At 44.1% G+C, this 19,279-nt stretch overlaps 1 protein-coding gene across 2 annotated transcripts in view; it reads right to left on the minus strand.

The window, feature by feature from the left end:
• The window catches only part of ZNF236 (zinc finger protein 236), a 358,788-nt gene that overhangs the window by 220,124 nt on the left and 119,385 nt on the right, over window positions 1–19,279 (minus strand). For both annotated transcript variants that reach the window (XM_082258772.1, XM_082258771.1), the window contains exon 14: window positions 14,206–14,466. In XM_082258772.1, the coding sequence (XP_082114898.1) occupies window positions 14,206–14,466 (261 nt within the window). The remainder of the gene's footprint in view (window positions 1–14,205; window positions 14,467–19,279) is intronic.

The following is a 19,279-nucleotide window of genomic DNA, read 5'->3' on the forward strand; positions in this document are numbered from 1 at the left end:
TTTAAGTAGTCTTATAAAATTGAGTTGGGAAGGAGTAATTTAGGACTAAAAAGCACAAAAGAAAAAGTAGCCATTAGTCCCTTCAGTCACTGCATTGAGAGAAGTTGAAATCTGATTGGTGGATTTGAGCTTGTTACTCTTTGCTTTGTCCTACTTAATAGGCCCCATAGTATGTATAGAGTGTAGGATGAAAGGGAAGCCACTTAGTCCCCGTTCACACTAAGGCGACCTGTGAGGCGACCTGGTCGCCTCACAGGTTGCCGTAGGTCGCCTTCCATAGGGAAGCTGCGGACCCGTTCTAATAGGAGCGACACAAGTCGCTCCGACTTAGAAAAAGGGTCCGGAGCTTCTTTGGGGCGACCCGGAGCGACCGTCATAGACTTCAATGTTATGAAGTCCGTGCCGGCCCCTCCGAAGTCGGATCGCCCCAGTGTGAACGGGGCCTAACTGTATTGTTTTAAAAAAACAAAACAAATAAAGAGGGAGGGGTATATGACTAAATACAGAAGACACCTTTCTAAACCTCTGACATCTCCCACTTTCCTGTTGTTTTGCCTCACCTTCCTATGACAGATTTACAGTGCCTTGAAAAAATATTCATACCCCTTCAAATTTTCAACATTTTGTGATGTTACAACCAAAAGCGTAAATGTATTTTTCTATTTTCTGGGATTTTTTTTTTTTTTAAAGAATTTATTGGAGGTTTGACAAACAGAAACAAGGTTAATTGATGGGGAGACCATCACCAAATCGATAAAACAATTATTTCTGAAGATAATAATTGTAGATGACAGTGTGTAGGAAAAATACATGGGAGAGAAAAAAATGTGACCATGCAAGGTATAAATAAAAGGTACAAATCTATTGGGATTTAATGTGATAGACAACACAAAGTGGCACATAATTGTGAAGTGCCAGGAAAATAACTGGTTTTCAAAATTTTACACAAAAAAATATCTGAAAAGTGTGGCACGCATTTGCATTCAGCTTTGCACATCTAGAGAGTGACATTTATGCCCATTCTTCTTTGCAAAATAGCTCAAGCTCAATATACTTTGATCTAAACCATTCCATTGTAGCTCTGGCTGTATGTTTAGAGTTGTTGTCCTGCTTAAAGGTGAACCTCCGACCCCGTCTCAAGTCTTTTGCAGACTCTAACAGGTTTTCTTCTAAGATTGCCCTGCATTTGGCTCCATCTTCCCATCAGCTCTAACCAGCTTCCCTGTCCCTGCTGAAGAAAAGCATCCCCACAATATGATGCTGCTACCACCATGTTTTACGGTGGTGATGGTGTGTTCAGGGCGATGTGCAGTATTCGTTTTCCACCACATATAGCGTTTTCCTTCAAGACCAAAATGTTACATTTTGGTCTCATCTGACCAGAGCACCTTCTTCCATGTTTGCGGTGTCCCCCGCATGGCTTCTCGCAAACTGCAAACTGCACTTTTTATGGCTTTATTTCAACAAAGGATTTCTTCTTGCCACTCTACCATAAAAGCCAGCTTTGTGAAGCGCACAAATAAAAGTTGCCCTGTGGACAGATTCCCAAGCTTTGAGGGAGAAAAAGCATCTAGACCCGGGAGTCCACAAGATATCCCAGGAACATTTTTGCTTGAGAGGACTCCAGTGAGGACTTCTCCTGGTTAACGATCCACCCCAAGGACTCCAGGGTGAGAATCACCCTCTCCAAGTCTGCCAACAGTTGTTGTTGTTGTGAGTGGCCATAGACCAAGAGGTCATCCAAGTACAGGATCAGGGAAATCCCCTGAAGGTGAAGAAGGGTGACTACTTCTGCCAGGCAAAAACCTTTGGATTTTGCCAGGCCAAAAGTGAGGGCCCGAAACTGCCAGCGTTGGACACCCTGCTTTGTGAAAATCACTAAGCGCAAAAATAGCTGATGTTCCGGGGAAATTGGGACATGGAGGTAGATGTCCCTTCGATCCAGCATGACAATGAAGAACCCCTTTAGGAGGTGTTTTTGGACACTGTAAATACTCTCCATGCCAAATTTCTCGTACTGCAAAAATCTGTTTAATTTCCGAAGATTTATAAACAGACAAAACTTGCCCATGGGTTTTTGCACCACAAACGTGGGAATAAAACCCCCAGCAGACATGGTTCACTGGAACTGGGACAATCACTTCCTGTTTCACCAGTTCTTGAATACCGCCCAGAAGGCCCTCTGCTCTTGTCCCTGGGCAGGTGAATAAAATGTAAAATCTGAGAAGGAATAGAGAGAAAATCTAAACAATATCCCCTTTAACAGCTGTAGGATGTATTGGTGCTCTGAGATCTTCTACCACTGAGGAAGAAACCGAGAAAGCCTATCTCCTACCTTGAGTCTGGCATCATTTGGACTCTTTATTGGAGGGTCTTGGGATGGATAAAAAGAGGCCCCGTTTTGGCTTACCCTTACTGTTTCCTCACCTTTTTCCCCGAGTCTATCTTGAGTTTGAATTGGCTTTGAGTAAAGGAGCCATGAAAAAAAAAAAAATTTCCCCCTTCCTTTCTTAGCCTTTACTGGGAATTTCCTCCCCTTCTCTGTGGACTGGAATAACACCTGATCCAGGCCTGGACCAAACAGTAAGGAGCCCTCAAAGGGCAGGCCACAGAGTCGGGATCTAGATGTATGATCCCCCTCGCACATCTTGACCCAGATAGCCCTTCTAGCCGAATTAAGTAGGGCTGCCAAATTCGTTGTCCTGACTGTCTCCACTAGATATGCCACTGTCTTGCCAATCACCTCCAGGGATTCCAACACCTGCTTGGTCTTGGCTTCCCGAGACATGTGGTCCGTTAACCTACTAAGCCAAGCATCCGTATTCTTTGCTATGTAAGCAGATGCCAGGGACCAGTGCCATGGCTGCTGCATTTGCGTCAAAGGCTCTCTGCCCCAGCAACTCCGACCTGCGGTCCATCTGATCCCTTATATTACCTAAACCCTCAAAGAAAAAATCAGATTTTTTAGACACTTGTGACAAAGCGGCATCAAGCTTGGGAATTTAAAGAACTTTTCTTCTTCTACCTCCCCAAATGGATACCTCTGCTTACAGGTCTTGAGCCTCAGCACCCTCCTTTCCGGCTCCTTCCATTACCTTAAGATAATACAGGTGCAGCATCTCATAAAATTAGAATATCATCAAAAAGTTAATTTATTTCATTATCTTAATTCAAAAAGTAAAACTCATATATTCTATATAGATATATCACACACAGAGTAATATATTTCAAGCATTTCTTTCTTTTAATTTTGATAATTATGACTTACCGCTAGAAAAATTCAGTATCTCAGAAAATTAGAATATTACATAAGACGGGGCTCCTTTTGCAAGAATGAATCCGTCAATGCGGAGTGGCATGGAGGCGATTAGCCTGTGGCGCTGCTGAGGTGCTATGGAAGCCCAGGTGGCTTTGATAGCGGCTTTTAGCTCGTCTGCATTGTTGTGGTGTCTCATCTTATATCCCACAGATTCTCTATGAAACATAGAATGTGTCGGCAGATAAGAACCATTTGGCCCATCTAGTCTGCCCAATATATCTGAATCCTATGAATAGGATTTAGGTCAGGTGAGTTTGCTGGCCAATTAAGCACAGTGATACCATGATCATTAAACCAGGTATTGGTACTTTTGACAGTGTGGGCAGGTGCCAAGTCCTGCTGGATAATGAAATCAGCATCTCCATAAAGCTGGTCAGTAGAGGGAAGCATGAAGTGCTCTAGAATTTCTTGGTAGAAGGCTGCGCTGACTTTGGGCTTGATAAAACATAGTGGACCAACACCAGCAGATGACATGGCTCCTCAAATCATAATTAGTAATTCTTCATGCAAAAGGAGCCCCGATCAAGTATGGAGTGCATACTATACTGTACCTGGACATACTTTTGAGTAAGCCAACATTTCTGCATTACATTTTTTTTTTTTTTTTTTTTATTGGTCTTATGTAATATTCAAATTTTCTGAGATACTGAATTTTGGGTTTTCACTAGCTGTAGGCCATAATCATCAAAATAAAAAGAAATAAATGCTTGAAATATATCACTCTGTGTGTAACGCATCTATATAAAATATATGAGTTTCACTTTTTAATTGAATTACTAAAATTAACTTTTTAATGATATTTTAATTTTATGAGATGCACCTGTATACTTGAGGGTCTGGTGGACAGGTAAAACTCTATTCTTGGCCAAGACCGGAGGTTCCGGGATGTCCTCTTATGTATAAATTGTTCATAGAAGTCCCTCCATGTCCTCTATCACAAAGGGGTGTCTGCCTGGTCTAGACTCTTGGCTATCCAGACTGCAAAGTCCAAATCCTCCCCATCCTCTAAGTTATTTTGACCTGAACCCTCGGCCACCTCTTCTGGGGACCACATCGGCTTTTTGCAGATGTCCCTTGGAAGATAAACTTTCCCTTGAGGAGTGAGCATCTGCATCCTGCTTAGACACCAAATCCATTTTAAAAGACTGGAGGGTGGCCAGCATCTAAGATTGCACTGACAAAAAATCCTTCAGAACAGATTCCCAGATAGATTGTGAATACATTTATAACAGAAGGGCCTAGCATGGTGATCTTGCAGAACTTTAGCAATTACCACACTGTTTAGAGCGGGGGGGGGGCTTTGGACTTTATGGCGGTTTTTTGGGTGCTCTTTTGGGTGGCTTCACTTGGCTCGGAGGAATGGAAAAAAAAAAAACACAGTGCCCTAGGTTAGTAAGTCCTCCTCCAGACTCACCCCCATGGTCTCTCTCTATCCTCATCCTCTCTATCCATCTGAGAGGGGAACCTCTGGACTGAATGCTCCTCCACTTGGCCAGCTTTATTGATTCTTGCGGGCCACATCACGGCAGATGCTGACAAATGTCCCCATCTTGGCAGGAAGGGCACACCTGCTCCAGGATGAAAGTGAGGCTTGGCCTGCGCCATCTCCTGACATGTGAAATAGACGTCCCCAGCCAGCCTTCAGCCCAGTGATGTGGCTCCAATACCAAGCTTCCCCCTGGCACACTGCCCCACTGCCTGGCTGGAGAAACCAAAGAGCATGGTCCCCTGAGTGCTGGGACACACTTTCCCTGTGTCTGTGGGGATGCTGCACTGGTGAAACCCCTGGAGTGGGTCCGAGCACTGCCTGGACAGCACAGCTCTCCCGGCCTTGCTGTCCTGCCTCCTAGAGGGGACCCTTCAGCCCAAGGCTTTTAGGTCAGTGGAAAACAACAAACATTTTGTTACACAGAGGAAACACATTCAAAAACTGAGCATCAAAGTGGAAGGTCGGGGGTTTTTTAACCTCTGTTTATTGTGTTTCCTTTCAGGTGAACCAGTCATGTCTCAGGTGTGCCATCCTGGAAGATGACTGAAGAAATAAGTAATCTCCTGACTATAACAATTGAAATTGTGGCACAAACAAATGCTAACAGACCACTTACATGAGAAAGCCTCTACCCCCTAAATAAATGTAAATATATGCTTGTTTAGCATAGGTAGTTCATAAAAATCCCATAGGAAGGGTGATGTACTTCAGTAGGCAGCTCCACCTGAGACAGGAACAAATCTCTGAGATTACAAAAGAGGAACACAAGGGAGCAGCAGCTAAGTGCAGCATCAATGAGTTTATTACAATTAAAAAGCCAAATGCAAACTCACAGAAATAAAAAATCAAAGAGCTTATCTGCAGCCATGCCACAGTTGATGGAAGCCGTCCACCAGAAGAGCCGCTTGTAACAGCAAACAGCGTGTTGTCAGTGAGGAAACCCAAGTCCAATGTTCCAGGAAGTGATGAGAGCCACTGTGGGACACAAGGCACGACGTGATGTCACACTGAAATGCGTAACCATAGCAAACAACCCACCCCAGGTGTGACATCACATCCTGCTTTGTGTCCCACAGTGGCTCTCACTTCCTGGAACATTAGACTTGGTTTCCTCACTGACAACATAGGGTTTGCTGTCACAAGCGGCTCTTCCAGCAGACGTCTTTCATGCAATGTGGCATGGCTGCAGATGAACTCCTTGATTTTATATTTCTGTGAGCTTGCATTTTGTTTTTTATGCATAACAAACCCATTGGTGCTGCACTTAGCTTGCGCCCCCTTATGTTCCCAGTCCGATGCTGCATCTGTCCCCTGCCGGCTCCAACACTGAGAACCGAGCAATCAAACACCGCCGATCGCTCGGTTCTCACAGCTTCCTGAGCATAGAGCTGGTGACTGTCAGTCAGCAGCTGTCTGCTCTGCCCCCTCCCACGCTCACTGGAGCGCTAGGTTGTGGAGGGGGTGGGAGCGGCTGGCTCAGCTGGCTGGCAGCACCATATGGTCACAATCTTGCCCGAGCCTAGACCGGCTCTGTGACATCAGCCGACAGTGGGCTTCAGCTGCTGTCTGCTGAAAATGTGTCACAGGAGTGCAGAATGAACTGCATTCCTGTGATTCATAGAAGTAATATATCATAATACAATTGTCCTATTTTAATATCAAAGGCAATACCCAACCACTATTTTGGTAACTTAGTGCTGAAACACAGGTCATAAACAGAGCATATAAACACATATGCTCAAGGAAAAGGCCTAGGCAATGCGGACACAAAAAAAGCGGAGTTCATTTCTGAAAAGTGCTTTTCTTGCTCTGAAACCAAGCAAATTCAGTAATTTTCACCTCTAACCCCTTGCTTTTTCAAGCAAGTTGGATATGTTGGTCTACACACAAGAGTCATTATTTTGAGGACATGTGCATAAATAGAAGGAATCGATATATTGTTCCATGGAGATCAGAGACACTCAGTAACATGACAAAAATAAACCATCATAATAACCACCATATATTCTGTTCACAGTAGCTGTGGGTGGATGACAATAGTGGCCCTGTCTGCATTCAGCAATCAAAACAACTGTAATTAGGTCAGATGAAAAAAACTGTGCTGAAGACCTAGAAACTGACATGAATAGTTTAATACTGGGTGAAAAAAAAAAGTTTAAAATGCAGGAGACATTTTCTAATGCAATGTTATTATCACAATTATATGAGTGTTTTCAAATATATTTTGTCTTAATTCTCATCATTACCTTGAAAAATAAACTAAAGCATATGCCTGCAGTTGAAAAAGGGATTTCAGTAAATATCAAAATACTGCTTTAAACAAAAAGATCACCAAGGGTAATTAAAATTTTTTTTTATATGCTTTCGTCTTTAAACAACATATATTATAAACCTGTGTAATTAGAACACTTTCAATGGATGAAAAGTCAAAATATTGAGTGGATCCAGTGATATAGGCGGTTGAACTTGCATGCAATTCCTACCTGTATCTGTAAAAATCTTCCCTCCTCCTTGTTGGTCCTTTAATGTGATAACTGGGCTGAATGAACACCTGTAAGGCACCGTGGTGGGATAAAATGGGCCAGAGATCACTAACAGGAAGCAGCGATTTGTATATAATGCGGTCTTACCTAGATCTCTGGATCTATCGGCTGGTTTGACTGAACGTAACCTCTGCTTAATGCTTTTTCCATACGAATATTTTTTTTTTTCCATATGAATAATTTAACTAGCACAGGTTTGTAACATGTTTACTTTAAAACTGGATTCAAAAATAAAACCACCAGTGAATGCATTTATTAGATTAACATTACATTTTTTTTAGATGCAACTAGTATATGAATTTGTCTTCACACTAGCTTCTTATAATCCCCTGCACAGTAGCATGCAAACTGCGATAGGGAGGGGCAGCTCCTTAAGCCAAACAAACAAAAGTATTGCTTTTTATGTTAAATACAGTAAGTTCCCTACTTACAAACAGGTTCCATTCCGGGAGATCATTTGTAAGCCCAAGAAAAATCAGCGCTTGTAGACAACTGCTGCGAGCGCTGATCATTGTGTTCTGGTGGTGGGGTGAATACAATAGCACAGCGGGATAGATCACCAACATTGCTTGCGTTAGTACAGCGATCTGTCAGTTTTTTCTTTTTTTTTTTGATCAGCCCGCTGAGTCGAACAAAAAAAAAAAACTGAGTGTGTGTACCCAGCTTTACACAGTTGGATATGTTCGCATCTCTGAAAGTTCATAATTTGGGGCTTACTGTACTACTCTGTTAGTGCTATTTCCCGACAGAAAAGCCTGGAGGTCTGTTGTGTGTTCTTCTCACACAATATGCAGAACAGTCAAAATGTATTCAGCATTTTTTATACTGATATTTGATATCTATTAACCACCTTAATACTGGGCACTTTCCCCCCCTTCCTACCCAGGCCAATTTTAGCTTTCAGCGCTCTCACACTTTGAATGAGAATTGCTTATGCAATGCTGTACCCAAATTACATTTTTATAATTTTTTTCACACAAATAGAGCTTTCTTTTAGTGTTTTTTTTTTTTTTTGCGCTATAAATAAAAAGAGACCGAAAACTTTGAAAAAAAATGCGTTTTTCTTAGTTTCTATTAAAATTTTTTGAAAATAAGTAATTTCTCTTCATAAATTTTGACCAAAATTTATACTGCTACATTTCTTTGGTAAAAATAACCTAAATTAGTGTATATTAGTATAGTATAGTCCACGAGCTATGGTACCAATCATTGAAAATTGATCACACCTGATGTACTAACAGGTATCATTTCTTGAGGCCCTAACAGGTCAGCACAGTACAAATATTCCCCAAATTACTCCTTTTTGGAAAGTAGACAGTCCAAGGTATTTAGTAAGGGGCATGAGAAGTTTTTTTCCCACAATTCTTTGGAAAATTATTATTATTATTATTTATTTTTTTTTTTTACAGAATTGTCATATTAACCACTTACGGACCCCCCACTCGCAGTTTTACATTGGTACTTCAATGTTCAATACCGGGGTTAGGGCAGCAGATAGCTGCCATAACCCCAGTATATTTTTAAACTGCGGGCGGGCCGCTTTAACATAAGGGTGGTCCCAGCAGCGGATTCACCTATGGGCGGCGGGAGAGGTGACCCTCCCCCCCCCCCCCTGCTTCCCGGTCGTTTAAAAAAAAAAACAGTGTAAAAATAAAAAATAAAAGATAAAATAAATAGGAAAATAAAATTTAAGGTGCCCTGTCCATGTTAGCTCGCACGCAGAAGCGAACACAAACGCAAGTCGCGCCCACATATGTAAACGGTGTTCAAACCACACATGTGAGGTATCGCCGCGATCGTTAGAGCGAGAGCAATAATTAGAGCCCCAGTGTTAATCTGTAGAAATTTTTAAATTGTAGACTATGGGGATTTTTTAGTACCAATGTTTGTCACTATTCCACTAGCGTGCGCAATTTTGAAGCATGACATGTTGGGTATCTATTTACTCAGTGTAACATTATCTTTCACATTATAGAAAAAAATTGGGCTAACTTTGTTTCTTATTTTTTAATTCAAAAATGTATTTTTTCCAAAAACATTGTGTTTGTAAGACTGCTGTGCAAATACGGTGTGATAAAAAAATATTGCAACAATCTCCATTTTATTCTCTAGGGTCTCTGCTAAAAAAAAATATATGTTTGGGGGTTCTAAGTAATTTTCTAGCAAAACAAACTGATTTTAACTTGTAAACGACAAGTGTCAGGAAAATGCCTGGTACAGAAGTGGTTAAAAAGTTATTTCTCACACACGGCAAAGGCATACTTGCAACTACACCCCAAAACACATTCTGCTACTCATCCCGAGTATGACGATACCACATATGTGAGAATTTTTCACAGCCTGGCCCCACAGAGAAGTACAACATTCAAGCAGCACCTTCAGCCATTATCCACTTTAAGACCAGACCTTATTCTGACACTTTTTGTTTACAAGTAAAAATCTGTATTTTTGCTGGAAAATGACTTGGAACCCACATTAAATATTTATGTAGCAGAGGCACTAGAAAAAAAAATAGTGGGTTTTGCAATTTTTTATGTCACACGGTATTTGCGCAGCAGTTTTTTCAAATACAGTTTTACACACGAACGCATAAATATATTTTAATGAATTTCAATGCACATAGAGACAATATAATACCCACATTTTCGGTAAAATATAAAATATGGTGTTGCACCGGGTAAATCGATACCAAACATATCATGCTTTAAAATTTTGCACGCTTGTGAAATGGCACCAAACTTCGGTATTTGAAAATCTCCATAGGCGACGCTTTATAAGCCATTATTGGTTACCAGTTTAGAGTTACACAGGGAGGTCTGTTTATGTAAATGTATGGGACCAACGTGCACGCGAGCATGCAGGGATGGGGGCACTTTAAATCTTTTATCTATTTATTGGTGGGACACTGGTACACTGACAGATGGTTTTGTGCACGTGTACACTGTGACAGGTGTTGATCACCAACTGGTGGACAATAACAGATGTTGAGGTCACAATGGTGCAGATGTTTTGTGCACTGGTACAGATGTGATGGGACACTGACAGATGTATTGTGCACTGGTACAGATGTGATGGGACACAGAGATGTTTTGTGCACTGATACAGATGTGCATGGAGAATGGGACAGTGGTGCTTAGTGTACTGTATGTGGGGGAATCTGTGACAGCTGTGTGTGTAAAATCATTACACACAGAGCTGTCACAGACTTTGCAGATTAGAATCTCCCCAGCCCACCTCTCACGGATTGGGGGGGGGGGGGGGGGTCATTCAAAACAGGAAAAAAAGAAGGCGGAGAGAAAGATGTTCCACTGCAAACGCAGGCCTACGGCCATTACCAGGTCGTGGAAGTGGTATCATTCAGTCACTGCATCGGGCGACATCATAGATCCACTTCATGGGTGTCAATTTATTCCGAAGGCTGAGGCTGCAGAGTCAAAGAAATGTGCTTGCCCACCTGCAGTGATGCGGAGTCTGGCTGGGTATAGCATGGCATAGGTAGCTTGAAGGTGTTTGGGGCGCTTGCAGACATCCGTAAACTTTGCCCTGCTCCTCTACACCTCAGCAGAAAAGTCTTTATAGAATGAAACCCTGGCACCATTGTATTGAATAATTCTGCGTTCATGCTCTATACGTAAAATAGTCTCTCTGTCACAATAGTTTAGGATGTGGGCCAGCATGGGCCTAGGAAATTACCTGGTGATAGCGGTCTGGTGGGTGCACGGTGAGCACGCCCCCCAAAAAAATTAGGTGTAAAGGCGTCTTTACCAAAAACCTCAAGTAACCACGTTCAATAAATTCTGTGGGGGTCACCACCCTCTGTTTTTCCTGGGAGACCAATGATGCGTGCATTGTTCCTTCTCATGCGATTTTCTAAGTCTTTGGCCCTGGAACTGTTTGCACCTGCCAGCGCTTAGTGGTCTGCAAGTCGCACATAAAGATGGGCAATTTGTCTTCCAAGTCACTAATGCGACTTTCTGTGACTGTCGTGCGCTCTCTAATTTTCTGGAGGTCATGTCTAATCAGGGCATCCTCCTCCGCCTACAGGCTCCCCATGTGTGTTTTTAGCTGATCTACTGAAGCAGTGAATTTATTGATAGCCTTTAGGATTTCCCACAGTGTAGGATGTGCTTGCTCCTCAGGATTTTCTCCCTGTTCCTCCTGTTCAGTGACCATGGCTTCTGCACCCCTGGCCTGCCTCCCCTTCCTCTTCTCCCAGCATGTCAGCAATCTCTTCTTCCAGGCTATCAGAGTGGGCACAAGGCAGGGGCAGCTTTTGGGTATAGTATAACATGTCTCTGGAATCCTCTTTACCTGATAACTTTGTCAGCCCCACATGCTGTCCGTTGTGACAAGGCAGCAGCGCCATGCTGGGAGTCTGGGGTTGCTCCTTCCTCCTACTTGGAACGTGTTATCCCAGCTGTGCAGCGATGTGGGTGACAGATCACTTTTTGCCACAGGCTTCAGGAAGTGTATGGCTCGTTCAGGGCTCGTCTAAAACAGGGATGTGAGCCGGGGGAAGGGTCGATATCCGGATCAGTGTTAAGGCCTTACCTTGCCATCCTGTTGGCAGCCATCTTGGACTTGTGCAGACTGCTGTCTCTTATAAACTCTGATTGCATCATCACTTGCCTGCTGCCTGGGCGTTGCTCAGTGATGATGTTGCACGCCTGGCTATAAATATCACTAGAGGGCTTGCAGTCCTTGCTTTTGTGTTTGTGCTCCAAGGTGCCTCACTGCTAGCAGTCTTCTGTTCTTCCGTGTTCCTGCTTGCATGACCTGGCATGGCTGACGACTTTCCTGGCTCTCGATTCTGCACCGGCAGATGACCCCGCATCAGCTGACTACCTGCTACTGGACTCGACCCGGTTTGGATGACTACCAACTTCTAGACTTGATCCCAGCTTGGATGACTACCCGCTTCTGGACTTGACCCCGGCTGTTCCTGATTTTGCTCCTCACTCCTGCTGTGCGTTTATTGTTGTTGTCCGAATAAACTGCTATATTTTACTTACATCTTCATGTGGCTTGGTTTCCTGGATTCCTGGCTCAGCACCATATGTGGGCTTCACCTAGGGCGGTCTGGATAGGATTACACTCTCCTCCAGACTAACCCCCCCAATCAAGGTATTTAAATATCTGCAAAATGTATCCCCAGAGTCAGCTCAATACTTGCATCAGGGCTGAGGGTTTTTGAGGGGAGCACTGTGGTGCTGTGATGGTTTCAGGAGACTATATACAGCGCTCTGCCTGCTCCTCCCACCAGCCAAGGCCATTTTTCATTACATATAGAATCACTGAAATAAGGTATGTATGAATACAACATTTTTTATTTAAAAATGTCATTAGCAAGTTGATGAGAAGAGAATGAGGATCCAGGGAAGACTAAATCTAAGCAGATTAAATTTGATAAGTAAGTAAACACTGCAATTGTGGTAAAGGAACTGCCGTGGACTGGTGCAGAACATCAACGTCTAGAAAGGAAATTGAAGTCCTTAGCAGGTACACAAATAAATAAACCAAACAAACAAAAATGAAGCGCATAGTCTACAATCATCACTAGTTATTAACCGGTTGCCGACCGCCGCACGACTATATACTGCGGCGGTCAGCCCCGGCCAGGCAGAGTGACGTATCGGTACGTCACTCGCCTGTCACTGACTTGCGAGCCTATAGCGAGCGGGCGCGCGCCCGCCGAGGCGCGCGCCCGCCGCGGCTCGTTCACAGGCAAGTCAGTGCGTGTGACCGGCGGACTCGATGTCCGCCGGCCACACTACGATCGCTCCTGTGAAGGGAGAAAGACAGAGCAGCTTGTGTAAACAAGCTGCCTGTCAGTTCTCCCTGTGTAAAAGTAAAGATCTGACCGTTCTACTATGTAGAACGGTTGATCTTTGCTTTTACACCAATAGCAATGTCCCTACACAGTAGAAAGCACGCCCCTAGGACACACTTAACCCCTCCCTTCCCAATAAAGTTAACCCCTTCCCTGCCAGTGTCATTTTTGCAGTAACAGTGCATATGTATAGCACTGATTACTGCAGTAATGTCACTGGTAACCCCAAAAGTGTCAAAAATGTCAGTCAAGGGTCCGATCTGTCCGCCGCAATGTCGCAGTACCGAAAAAAAAATCGCAGATCGCCGCCATTACGCGTTAAAAAAAAAAACACCAAAAATGACAAAAATCTTTCTCTTTGTTAGTAAACGCGATAACTTTTGCGCAAACCAATCAAAATACGCTTTTTGCGATTTTTTTTACCAAACATAGGTAGCATAAAACAAATTGGCCGAAAAATGTTAAAAAATTTTGATTTTTACTTTTTTTTTTGGGGAATTTCATATAAAAAAATGTGAAAAATATTGTTATTTTTGCAAAATTTACGCTCTTTTTTTGTTTATAGCGCGTGATCAAAAAATCGCACAGGTGATCAAATACCACCAAAAGAAAGCTCTGTTTGTGGGAAAAAAAGGACGTCAAATTCGTTTAGGTACAGCGTCGCACGACCGCGCAATTGTCCGTTAAAGTCACGCAGTAAAAAATCGCAAAAAAACCCCTGGTCCTTTAGCAGCCAAATCCTCCGGGGCTTAAGTGGTTAACACTACTCTGCAATTCACTTTATTCTTGTTTGTATGCTTCCAGTGTGTATCCAAAGGCTTCATTTTCAATTCTGACTTGAGTATTCCTTTAACTTTGATGATGAAACTGTAGGACTATAGACATTGGTTATGTCAATGCATTTTAAAACTAGAGGAAAAAATCGTAAAAAAAAAATCTTCTCAACATAACACAAACTCTTGTACTTGAGTTTAGCAAACAACAAGTGTGTATATACACAAAAATTTGAATGTGTCTCACTTACCTGTGGGTTTTCATGTGTTTTTTGCAGTTTATGGATGTCTTAAATGTTTTCTGACAATAAGGACACATATACGGCCGCATATCGTTATGAATACCCATGTGACGCCTGAGACTGCCACCGGTCGTAAAAGCTCCGTTACATACAGGGCACTTATGGGACCTCAATCCAGTATGAGTTCTAACATGTGCTTTTAAGACTCCAGAGGACGCAAATCCTCTTCCACATTGAGTGCACTTAAAGGGCTTTTCACCAGTATGAGACCTGTGGTAAAGAAAAAGCAAAATTATTTAAACAGAAAAAGAAGCACAACTATGTAAAGTTTCCCCTAAATAGCAAAATATTTCTGTACTTTGTGAGGACGCTGTGGAAGGTTCTGTATTGTTGGCAAATTGCAAAAAGTCTGGTTTTCTTAAACATGAAACTTCTGGTAGAAAATTGATCCAATTACAGAATTGGACAATACATGTTACAATACAAACATGAATGCTAGGCGTTTCTCATTTACAAAATGAATGAAGGGTTAGAATACATTCTGCTGCTTTTTTTTAGTTTTTTTGTGCCCGATAAGATTTCCTGTCAGGATAGGAAATCTCTCCTCTGGAACACAAACCGTACAAAAACTTTTTAAAGTAAACTGGGTACTGTCTGGGAATTCCTGTCCCATTCACACACCTCTACGTTAATTTTTTGTCCTTTTGCTACAAGGACAGTAAAAGAGGTGAAAATCGCCCCAACAGGGTCAGAGGCAGCAAGAAAACTTGATATAAGTATTCTAAACAAGTACCCCACTCCCAGCTTCTTAAACTTCCAAACTTCCAGAGTTTTTTTTCAGATTTTGGGGATGTGTTAGTTTTACACTGCATACAATTTTTGCACTTGTAGTCCATCTTAACAAAAATGGATTTTTGTAAAATCTTACCGTAAAATCCTTTTCTCTTAGCTCATTGACAGACGTAGTCCTCGGTGATACAGCACCTTCGGGTTATGTTGCCTCCACAGGAGTAGGACTAGACAGGAAATAAAATGCTCTGGCCACACCCCAGGGGCAGTCCCCGAGGGTATATCCTCTCTCTCTCTGCCACAGCAAATCAGTTATGTCACAAAAGCAGTGTTTAGAGAATTTAACCCAACCCAACTCAAAAACAGAGGGGCGGGTACTACGTCTGTCAATGAGCTAAGAGAAAAGGATTTTACGGTAAGATTTTACAAAAATCCATTTTTCTCTATCGCTCATTGACAGACGTAGTCCTCGGTGATACAGCACCTTCGGGACGTCTCAGAGCAGTATCACAAATGAGGGGTGGGAAAATGGAAATCAAATCCAAATCTAGAAGGCCCAACCGGTGCCAACTAGAAGTTTACAATGCTCATCCTTAATGATGAGACTCAACAAAAAAAAATTTTCAAACAGAAAAAAACCCTCGAGGTAGACCACCGGTCTCCTCAAATTGCGGCCTGCAAAACCTTGCGGCCAAATGAGGCATCCGCCGATGCCATCACATCAATTTTATAAAATTTTGTAAAGGTATGTACCGACGACCAGGTGGCCGCCTTACATACCTGGACCACTGACGCCTGATGGCGAAAGGCCCAGGAAGTACTGAGCGCTCGAGTGGAGTGCGCCCTAACAGGGAACGGAGGACTCTGACCCTTAATAGAATAAGCCTGTACCACCGTCTGTCTGATCCATTTGGCAATAGTCGCGGCAGATGCAGGCAACCCCTTTCTGGGGCCATCCGTGATCACAAAAAGTGAATCCGTCTTACGGAACGATTCCGTAGCCTTCAGGTATACCCTGATTGCCCGAACCACATCCAAGGAATGCAACGCATGTTCCCGATGATGATTGGGCTGAGGACACAAGGAAGGTAGTACAATATCTTCATTCAGATGAAAATCTGAAACCACCTTAGGAAGAAAGGATGGCTTAGGATGGAGTACTACCTTATCCCTATGAATCACCAAGTATGGGGACTGGCATGATAAAGCAGCCAGTTCTGACACCCTGCGTGCAGAAGTGATAGCCACCAAGAAGGCCACCTACTGGGATAAAGTAAGCAAGGGAATCTCCCTGATGTTTTCAAAAGGAGGTTTCTGTAGAACCGACAAAACCAAATTAAGATCCCAGGGCGGTAAGGGCGCGCGGACTGGTGGAGCCAGGTGCCGCACCCCCTGGATGAAATTCCGCAACAAGGACCTGGTAGCTAAAGGTTTCTGAAAGAAGATTGCTAATGCTGAAACTTGACCCTTGATGGTGCTCAAGGCTAGCTGCTCAACCCCTTTTTGCAAAAAGGCCAATATTCGAGTCACCGAATAGGTACGTGGAGGAAATCCTAAAGATTCGCACCACGTGATATAAGTCTTCCATGTGTGATAATAGACTCTGCTGGAAGTCGCTTTCCTTGCTTTAATAAGGGTAGGAATGACTGAAGCTGACAACCCTCTGTCCTTCAGTACTTGGGTCTCAATGGCCAGGCCATTAAAACCAGCGACTGTAAAGCACAATGGTAGATTGGTCCTCGAGACCGCAGATACTCCCTGAGACGCAGTTCCCACGGAACGTCCGCGACTAGCAAATCCAAGTCGGCCAGGCCTGGTTGACGAGGTCAGCCTAGAATTTCTAGGACCACTGGCACTGACGGGATTTGAACCAGGCGTCCCTAGAGCTATCTGGCCCCGACCATCCGAGAAAGTCTGGTCGTTTTCTGTTCCCACACATTTATCCGACACCTGATTCCTATCAGGAACGGTGATCTCTCCTGGTTGAATCTCAGGGACCGAAGTCACCCGGCTAGAGGCTTCTTGGTCTGTCTGGTCAACCAGATCCGATTCCTGCGGGGAATTGAGACTAATCTTAGGAAAAGGTAAAGAAAAAGATCTGTTCAGGGAAGAATCGCACCGGTAGTAGTAGTCGATGCTCGATCTAATGTCCTGAATACCGGTGAAAACGTCCCCCCACCCTCAACCCGGGTGGGGGCGCACCTTCAGGCTGTGTAATCCTTTGCTTCGGGTTTGGCTGAGTCGGTCCTCTGTTTGTCCGACCAGCCTTTCTTGAACCCTCCTGGAGGAGTCTTGCCTTTCCCGCTTGTTCCAGCCGGGCGTGCGAACCCTTTATGGGCGGTAAAGAAAGGTCCTCGCTTGTTGCGAGGTCCCTTAGCTTTAGCAGTCTGTGGCAAGAAAGTGCTCTTGCCCCCAGTGGCATCCTTAATGATTTCATCTAGGGTGGCCCCAAATAGGCGATTCCCCTGAAAAGGGAGATTCGTCAAGGTCTTTTTGGAACCTAGGTCAGCTGACCAGCATTTTAACCACAACACACGTCTGAGGATTACCGCTGACATAGATGCATGCCCTAATAGGGGGGTAGCATCCAAGGCTGCGTCACAGACAAACTGTAGCCCTTGTATAATCTGTTCCATCAAATCAGATGTTCCCTGGGGAATATCTTTTCCCCTAAGGTCTTGGCGTACCAATCTCGCCCATTCCGTTAGTGTCTGGGAAACTAGACCAATAACAATTACTGGTCTAAATGCTGACCCTATCAGGGAGAAAATAGTGCGGGACTCTGCTTCCATCTTTCGATCCACCGGATCCTTAAAGGACGAAGTGTCCTCCACTGGGATAACCGTGGCTTTATTGAGCCTGGAAATAGGTGGATCCACCACTGGTGGTACCGTCCATTTCTTAATGAGGGATTCCTCAAACGGATAGCGTCTAGCAATACGCTTGGAAATAGTAAAGGTACGCTTAGAATGCTCCCATTCTCCTTTAATTTTATTACCAAAACACTTGGGTACAGGAAAAACCTTCACCGTTTTGGTGGGTTTGTTAGTACCAAAGGGAATCTCTGTTTCAGTTGCCTCTGCCGGTAAAACCTCAAGTCTTAAGGTTTCCCGCACCGCCACAACTAGTGCATCCACCAATGCTTCTTCCTGAATTATGGCGGAAGAATGAACGTCCTCCTCACTGTCTGAAGGAGCTTTACCTGAGATAACAGCCCTTGCAGAGGGACCTGCAGCTGCAGTGACCATCTCTGAATCTGAGTCAGAGGTGTCCGATGATATAGGGGTAGGCGGGGGTCGCTTTCTTGACCCCCGTCCCTGACAGGCCGCCTCCACCCGAGCCACCATAGACTCCAAAACTGCTGTAAATGCATCCATACTCTGTGCACTGGCGGGTCCCGTGGCCCCCTCGAGGGCAACAGGTGGGGGTACTTGTGTGGCAGGGTCCATGATTATTCCAGTAACTACCCGGAAAATTCAATCCAAACTTAAATAAAAAACTTTTTTTTTTTTTTTTCAGACCCCCAGAGCCACAAAAGCCCCTCAGTGTTACCTGCTAGGGATCCCTATCGATCAAGAGAGAGAGAGATAGACCCCCAGGCTCACCACTTGATGCTCAGAGTTCACTGCAACAGGTTACAGCGCTGTGTTCACAAACAGGAAGTCTTTTGGCTGGCTGCCCGGGAAGAAAGGAGGCGGCTCCGCCCCTCTGCACGCCTTCCGGCGCCTCCCCTAGCTCCACGAGGTGTTTGAGTCACCTCAAACATGGCCGCCCCCATGCTGCAGACACGAGGCTACGCCAAAATGGCGGCCTCGTGCGATCTACGGCGGTCTGTTACAGCATAGCGGCGTCCTGCAGAGTAACTAGGCATCGCAAAATCTTTCTCTCATGGAGATCAGCTTGGCCGGCGGTACCGAACCCTGGCGGAACCGCGTGGCCGTCGGGAGACCTGCTTCAGCTGGAGGAATGACCTGGCAAGCCGCATACCTGTCCTGTGGCTTCTGACAGGTAGGATACTTCTAGTAACACAGTAAGATTCCAGTGCTGCCACATATTACAATCATTTAAACATACTTTGTAATTAGATTGTCAGCTCCCAAACCAAGCCTGCTGGCTTTTTGTACACACAAATCACACTCAATATAGGGGGATCTGTGCTATGTTATAGGATAGAGGGGAACCCATCCTTACCATTACAGAGAGGGGCCCGCGTTCACCACAAGACCCGTCAGGGGGAAAAGGGGAACATACTACTCACCATACCGGAACCAGGCGGGCGCCAACTCCTGACAGT

This window comes from Pelophylax lessonae (genome assembly GCF_965119305.1).
Source record: "Pelophylax lessonae genome assembly, chromosome: 5".
Lineage (NCBI taxonomy): Eukaryota > Metazoa > Chordata > Amphibia > Anura > Ranidae > Pelophylax > Pelophylax lessonae.